Below are 8,332 nucleotides of genomic sequence, written 5' to 3'. Positions count from 1 at the left end.
ACACATTGGACTTGTTGGGACATTATCATGAGGTTGTACAGGACATTGGCGAGGCCTCTCCTGGGGTACTGTGTCCAGTCCTGGTCTCCCAGCTATAGGAAGGATATTATTAAGCTGGAGAGAATTCAGAAGAGATTTACCAGGATGTTGTCAGGAGTGGAGGATTTGAGTTTTAAGGAAAGGCTGGATAGGCTGGGACTTTTTTCACTGGAGCATAGGAAGTTGAGAGGTGACCTTATAGAGGTTTATAAAATAATGACAGCTATAGATAAGGTGTCTTTTCCCTAGGGTGGGGGATTTCAAGATCAAGGGACACATTTTTAAGGTGAGAGGAGAAAGATTTTAAAAAGGCATGAGAGGCAATTTAATTTTTTTAACACAGATAGTGGTTCATGTGTGGAATGACCTTCCAGAGGAAGTGATGGATGCAGTTACAACATTTAAAAGACACTTAGAGAAGTACATGAACAGGAAATGTTTGGAGGGATATGGGCCAGGAGCAGGCAGGTGGGACTAGCTAAGTTTGGGATTATGGTCAGCATGGACTGGTTAGACTGAACAATCTGCTTCCATGCTGTATGACTCTGTGACTTTATATCGGCCATCTTTGAATCCAAGCAACTATTCAACCAACTATCCACTCTTTGGAGCCATTAAAATTTTCACAATGGGATGTCTCGTCAACCTGATTTTAAGGAGGCATTTACAGACAGCAAGGTTTTGATTTGACATATCTCACACAACAATTCAGCTCATGAGTCACTTAATTAGTAATTTGAAAGAACCTGAATTTAGGCTTCCAATTAAGTAAATTGGTCTGAATTCAGTAATTAATCAAAGTCTTACCACAAAAATTAGTAACATTTCTGAAGACTTCAGTGAACACCCTACGCAACAGTTTGCAACAATTTCCGCCCCCACAGTAAGTGGAAAAAAATTCCACACATACGTGTTGAAGTCTGCACAGAATAAATAATGGCACAGTGCATCTCACAAATCAGTGAGAACCAATTAGATATGAAGAGGAAAATTCCAGACAAACATGAACAGATAGAGCATCAGATATAACGGGTGTGAGATACTTATCTATAAGATGTAGCCAGGAAATATACCAATCAAGAGGGTGGAGGAGGGGGTACTGGGTCATGGAGGGGAGACAATAGGGAGTGGGCATGACGAAGGATGATATTGCAGAAGGGACACTGGCCAGGGTCAGGAGAGCACGTGGGAAGTTTTCAAAGTAATATAGAAAGTTCATAGGAGGAGGTAAGATGGCCATTTGTGGAGATGGGACAGACAGCCAGATCAATAGAAAAGGGAAACAGGCTAGAGGAAGGGCCAAGATACAAACATACAAATTAGAACCAGGACTAGGCCCCTTTGAGTCCTCAAAACTGCTGTACCGTTTGAAAGTTCATGATTGATCTGATTGTGACTTCAGTCCTTCATTTCAGACCCTCCACTCACATCCGAGTTAGTCAGGAGTCTCTCAATCATCTCAAAAATATTCAATGAGCCAGCTTTTTCTGGGGTAGAGAGTTTGACAGACTCATAACATTCTGAGAGAGAGAAAAAAAATTCCTCATCTCCATCTCAAAATGGGTGACCCCATGTTTTTGAAATGTACCCTTTGTTCAAGTCTCTCCCTCATGGGGAAATATCCTTTCAGCATCCTTTCCATCTCAGCATCTGCCCTGTGAAGTCCACCTCAGGATTATGCATGTTTCAATAAGATCATCTCTTATTCTGTGAAATTCCAGTGGATACAGACCGAACTTGTTCCAACATTTGACCAATGCCTAGAAATAAAACGGAGGGAAATCAGGAGCTGGACAACTGATTCACCACAATATTAAAATAAACAAGGAGTTGGCAGTGGAAAATTAACCACTGGGCATAACTTCAAGAACACTGTCAGCATCCCAGTGTCATCTGCCTATCTCCAGCATGGGCATTAACATGGGCAACAGCACCTTCAGCTGATTCCATATAAACACACCACATGACAATGGCAAGGAGATGGTGCAGAGAGTAAAATGGGAGATAAAGGGATAGAAGATATACCAGGTATTTGTTGGGGGTTGAAGGCAGTCAAATGGGGAATAAAGAGATGATGAAGAGTAGCTGATGGGTAGGTGTAAAGAGATAGAATGGAGATAATGGAGTGAGGAGAATAGTAGGTAGGTGTGGGCTAGGCAGGTAGCCCACACCCAATTCAGCCAAACCTGGTTTCCAGTTTTGGATTGCTAAGTGAAACATAACATTAATACCACACAAATGCCATGCAATGACTATCTCCAACAAGAAAGAATCTAACCCCTGTCCCTTGATATTCAATGCCATTACCATCACTGAATCCTGGGGGTTATCATTGACAAAAAACACAACAGGATTCACCACATAAACACAGTGGCTACAAGAGCAGGTCAGAGGCTAGGAATCCTACAATGAGTAAATCATCTCCTGACTCCTCAAAGCCTGTCCACCATCTACAAGGCACAAGTCAGGAGTGTGATGGAATACTCCCAACTTGCTTGGATGAGTGCAGCTCCAACAACACTCAAAGCTTGACACCATTCAGGACAAGGGAGAAAGTGAGGACTGCAGATGCTGGAGATCAGAGTTGAAGAGTGGTGCTTGAAAAGCACAGCCAGTCAGGCAGCCTCCGAGGAGCAGGAGAAATGACTTTTTGAGCATAAGCACTTCATTAAGAATGAGGGGGTGGCCCAAGGGAGCTGAGAGATAAATGGGAGGTGGGGTGGGGCTGGGGGAAAGGTAACTGAGAATGCGATAGGTAGATGACATTTGGGGTGAAGGGGATAGGTTGGAGAAGAGGGTGGAGCAGATAGGTAGGAAGGAAGGTGCACAGGTAGGACAATTCAAGAGGGTGGTGCCGAATTGGAAAGTTGAATCTGGGATAAGGTGGGGGAGGGGAAATGAGGAAACTGGTGAAATCCACATTGATCCCGCGTGGTTGGAGAGTCCCAAGGCGGAACATGAGGCATTCCTCCTCCAGGCATCGGTGGTAAGGGTTTGGCAGTGGAGGAGGCCCAGGATCTGCATGTCCTCGGTGGAGTGGGAGTGGGAGTTAAAGTGTTCGACCACTGGGCAGTGGGATCGTTTAGTGCACGTGTCCTGGAGATGTTCTCTGAAGCGTTCAGCAAGTAGACATCTTGTCTCCCCAGTGTAGAGGAGACCACATCGGGAGCAATGGATACAATAAATAACCTGTGTGGAAGTGCAGGTAATCTCTAATGGATGCAGAAGCCTCCTTTGGGGTGTTTGATGGAGGTGAGGGGGGAGGTCTGGGTGCAGGTTTTGCAATTCTTGTGATGGCAGGGGAAGGTGCCAGGAGGGGAGGGTGGGTTGGTGAGGGACATGGACCTAACAAGGGAGTCATGGAGGACATGGACTTTATGGAATGCAGATCGGGGTGGGGAGGGATCTGGTGGTGGGGTCTGTTTGTAGGTGGTGGAAATGGTGTAGGATAATGTGATGTATCCAGAGGTTGGTGGGGTGCAAGTTGTGCACCAGCGGGGTTCTGTCCTTGTTGTGGTTAGAGGGGTGGGGTTCAAGGGCAGCGATGCAGGAAGTGCCTGCTTGATTGGCACTACACCCACCAGCATCCATTCACTCCACCACTGATGCTCAGTAGCAGCAGTGTGTACTATCTACAAGATGCACTGTGGAATTTCGTCAAAGATCCTTAGACAGCATCTTCCAAACGACTACTATCTAGAATACAAAGATGGCAGACACCTGGGAACACCATCAACTACAAGTTCCCCTCGAAACCACTCACCATCCTCACTTGGCAATACATCACTGTTCACTCACTGGGTCAAAATGCTGCAATTCCCTCCCTAGGGGCATTGTGGGTCTAGCTACAGCACATGGACTGCAGCAATTCAAGAAGTTAGCTCACTATCACCCTTTCAAGAGCAACTAGGGATGGGCAATAAAGGCTGGCCCAGCCAGCGATGCCCATGTCCCTTGAATGAATTTTAAAAAGCTAGTAGATGGGCCAGAGAAAGGGGGAAAATGGGAGGTAAAGGAGTGAGAAGGTATAACAGGTGTGCAGGGAAATGGAGAAAGAATAGAGAGGCACCTCAGAATGGAGGGTGGTAAGGGCCATGGGTCATGAGCAGTTGATTGAGAAGGGAAGGGGATCAAGAAGATTTATCAAGGCATAGGGACCAAGAGTGCAACACTGTGTCTTGCAATGAACCTGTTTGATATGTGATTAGTTTTATCACAGCAAATCTCAGACTACCATTGGGTGCACTGCCGATTAGTAGATTGTGTGGGGGGAGGCTGACCATCCTACTCAGCCCTAAACTTGAGTGTGTCTCAGTGAACACAGACTCAAGGTTCCTTCACCTGGGGAACTATGGATGTCTCAGAAGGTCAGTGCAGGGCTTAACTTGGAGCAGAGTCAGCGAACGCCCTGCTCCCCCATCCAAACAACCAAATCAAGAACAGGCGCAAGACCAAGGCAACCAGGAAAGGATGAACAGGACTATTGCACTGAATGAGCAAAATTTGGCACAGCCATTGGATGGGGAGGATACGAGCCACATTCTGACATAAAGATACCCCTACCCCCAGTCACATTCGGACATAAAGATACCCTTACTCCCAGTCACACTGCGACATAAAGATACACTAACCCCAGTCACATTGTTACAAAAAGACACATTAACCCCCAATCACATTGTGACATGAAGATACAATAACCCCAGACGTATTGGTACACAAAGATACACTAACCCCCAGTTACATTGTTACACAAAGAGACAATAACCCTAAAGACATTGTGACATAAAGGTACACTAACCCCAGTCACATTGTTACAAAAAGATACAATAACCCCAATCACACTGTGGCATAAAGATACACTAACCCCAGTCACATTGTTACAAAAAGATACATGAAAACCAATCACATTATGACATATACACTAACCCCAGTCACATTGTTACATAAAGATACAATAACCCCAATCACACTGTGACATAAAGATACACTAACCCCAATCACATTGTTACATAAAGATACAATAACCCTATGCAATTCAGAGAGTGTCCTGTAGGATACGATAAGTCCCCTCCCTCTGACTTTCACTTGGAGTGGATGGGAGGAGCGCTTGACGTGACTGTGCCTGCAGTCAAGGGAAACAGTCCGGATTCAGACATTTTTTTTCCCCCTTCTCGCCCTCCTTTCCTCAAATGCAGTTCGCTTCTCTGCTACAGATTGACTTGCAGCGAGGGACCTTGGGAAGCTGGAGCAGGATGAGAGATTGCAGGGGAGCCGGACACAAGGCTAGTCAGTGAGGAAGCGCTCCCAATCCCAACACCATCTCTTCATCCCCCCCCCTCCCTACTTTCCTCTCACTCCCCCAACAGCACGCCACAGGCTTGGAGTCGCTGCCTGCGTTTTCTGGGCTGAAACCTTCGCTTTTACAACTATATCGGGAAGCTTTTAAAAAGAGGAGTCACAATGGAACTGAGTAAATAAGCTGAGCGATTCAGGAAAGGAGCAGCGTTGGGTAGTGTTTGTTTCTGCCTCTGCTCTCTATTCCCACCCCTCCAGAGACAGGCAAGCAGAAGGACGTGGTGGATTCTTATAAAATTTTTTTTTTCAAGCGATTTCAAAGCGTGAACCTGACACAGAGTGTGACTTGGAGAGATTCCCGGATATCTCCCCCTCTCTCTCTCTCACACACACACCTCCCGAAAGCTGTAACCGAGCGAGTGAGGGGAGAGTTAGCAGCCTCCGGGACTGACGAGCGGGGCTAGTGCTGCGACCTGGAGCCGAAGGACAGGATGTCATCTCAAGCAAAATTCAAAAAGGACAAAGAAATCACCACGGAATACGAGACCCAGGTCAAAGGTCGGTTCCCCCCCCCTTCCCTTTTTCTCTGTTTATTTTTTTTTGCACCGTGTAATGGGGTTGGGACCCCTCCTCTCCGGGTGTATAATATGGGTTATTACATAGCCCACATGGAGGTAAGGTGTCCTCCTGGTTAAATGGGCATTCTGGAGCTGCCGGAATAGTTGAATGTGGGTTTGGGGTATTTTCCTTTTTTTTTTGGAAAAAAAAATAAGGGAAGGAGGGTGAGGGGGGAGGGGAGGGTAGAGTTTCAGAACTGCATTGCAGTGTGGTGGAGAGCTGGAAGCGGTGGCTCGGGCAGCCTCGGTAGATTGTGCTGATGATCACACCCGCGATCCTGTTCAGAGCCGGGACGCTTTGCTCAGTGCTCCACCTGACCCACTCCCCGTGTTGGAGCCTCCTTCCCCCTTCCCTTTATTTTATTGACAAATTAGCTCGTTCAGCCAAAAGGGACTCTCTCTCTCTCTCTTGCTTTTCAACATCAGTGAGAGATACCCCCACCCTCTTTATAAAACTATATATTAAACAGAATGGGTTGAGTTATTAAGGGGTGAGGTGGGGAGATTGGTAAAAGCCTGTCCCTCCATCCCAACTGTAGCCAGTGTTGTTGCCCACATCCCCTCTCTTCTCTCCCCACCCCCTTCACTTTCAAATTTCATCCCACCCCCGGGTAGGGGAGGGACTGACAGGTTCCCAACTCCAAACGTTGGTCGAATTATCTGGGTCCCTTTCATTGTTTTGGGGTTGACTCTGGGTTAATATCGCTGGAGATTTCTTATGGTTTATTTCCCTTCGCCTGCTCATCTTTCTGTTTTACTTGGGATGGAAGAGAAGGGAAGACAGCTATGCCTCTGGGTTAATACCGTGTGTGGGTCATTAACCTCTTGTTTCTGCCTTAGTCACCTCCCTTCGTTCACCCGACTGCATTTGTCTCCTTTTTTAGCATGAAGTAAAATGATGTTTTGAAGTGGGTTTGAGGGGTGTATTAATCCCTTCCAAACTGTAATGTATATTAACCCCTGTCAATGGGGTTTAACTGCCAGCTCAGCACTCGGTGGTTTCAAAGTAACTTGTGTTGGTTCTGTCTGCTGGTCTCTGTAGTGAAGGTTTTTAACCCAGCAGATTTAATGTTTTTATTGTGTTTGGAATAAGGTGGAGGTTGCTTGATAGGAGTTGGTATTTACAATTCCAGTTAGTATGGCAGGACCCTGAGAGGAAAAGGAAGGGTCGCTCTCTCTTCTCTCTCTTCACCCCACCCCCTCTCCTGCACCTGGAGCTCACAGACTTTCCAGGAAACGGGAAAAGGATGGAGAGGCTGGCTGGGCCAATGTCAGACCCAGCATGGAGTCCTGGCTGGGGCACCCACAGTGACTGGCGGTACTGGGTTTGCGTTGCTAAGGCTGCTGTTAGTTTTCTGGCCCCCGATCTCTGCAGGCTTGGTCCTGACTGGATTGGTTGTTGTTGAAACTTTGGAACTTTTGGGAATGGCTCGGTGTGACACTACACCATTGTGTTTTGCATTTACTCTGGCTCATTTCTTATCTCTCTCTCTGCCACTACCAAGACTAGCTGGGGTTCTGTCTTTACTATCTGAACCATTCAAGTCAGTCATCTTTGCACGAGGACCATGATTGTTACCAGTGCTGGTGGGCACCACAGATGAGCACCACCCTGATACTTTTTTTTTAATTTAGCCTATCTTTCTAACCAACCCATTCAGAGATGTTCTTACCTCACCTCTGAAGCAGGTGGGACTTGAACCCAGGGCTCCTAGCCCAGGAGTAGAGACACTGTGTCCCAAGAGGGTCCTAAATCTGCTTATTTTAATCAGTTTTTCTAATCAACTTGTTCAGAGATGTTATTACACATTTCAAGGTGGGGCTTGGAGCAGGGCCTCCTGTTCCAGGGTAGGGACACTATCTTTGCACCACAAGAGGGTCCTTGTTTTCTCTCATTTCAGCACAAACCGCTGACCATTGGACCCCCACGCCGATCTCCGTCTATTACACATTTCAAGGTGGGGCTTGGAGCAGGGCCTCCTGTTCCAGGGTAGGGACACTATCTTTGCACCACAAGAGGGTCCTTGTTTTCTCTCATTTCAGCACAAACCGCTGACCATTGGACCCCCACGCCGATCTCCGTCTCCGTCCCCGCCCCCACGCCCAACCCCCACCCCCACTCCCAGCTCCAGCCCCTCACCAGGTCCTAGCTCCCAGCTCTGCCGTGTTTTCACCATCCCTCCAGAACTAACCCTCTCTGAGGATGAAAGATCAGTCCTCAGCAGAGGCCACACCTTCATCCCCCTACGCTCTCGGATTAACGAGTTCAACACGCGGCGAGACATCGAACAATTCTTCCTTCGCCTTCGCGCCTACTTCTTCAACCAAGATTCTCGCCCACCCTCTGACGACCCCTTCTCCCGCCTCCAACACACCCCATC

At 47.3% G+C, this 8,332-nt stretch overlaps 1 protein-coding gene across 1 annotated transcript in view; it reads left to right on the top strand.

The window, feature by feature from the left end:
- Positions 1-5,109: 5,109 nt before the first annotated feature.
- The window catches only part of LOC122559273 (SLIT-ROBO Rho GTPase-activating protein 3), a 174,367-nt gene continuing 171,144 nt past the window's right edge, over positions 5,110-8,332 (top strand). The window contains exon 1 of the mRNA XM_043708654.1: positions 5,110-5,892. Within this exon, the coding sequence (XP_043564589.1) occupies positions 5,826-5,892 (67 nt within the window). The 5' untranslated portion in view covers positions 5,110-5,825. The remainder of the gene's footprint in view (positions 5,893-8,332) is intronic.

This window comes from Chiloscyllium plagiosum, chromosome 18, assembly GCF_004010195.1.
Source record: "Chiloscyllium plagiosum isolate BGI_BamShark_2017 chromosome 18, ASM401019v2, whole genome shotgun sequence".
In the NCBI taxonomy this organism is placed as follows: domain Eukaryota; kingdom Metazoa; phylum Chordata; class Chondrichthyes; order Orectolobiformes; family Hemiscylliidae; genus Chiloscyllium; species Chiloscyllium plagiosum.
The sequence above is the reverse complement of the archived record's forward strand: the minus strand, read 5'-3'. Positions and strand labels throughout refer to the sequence as shown.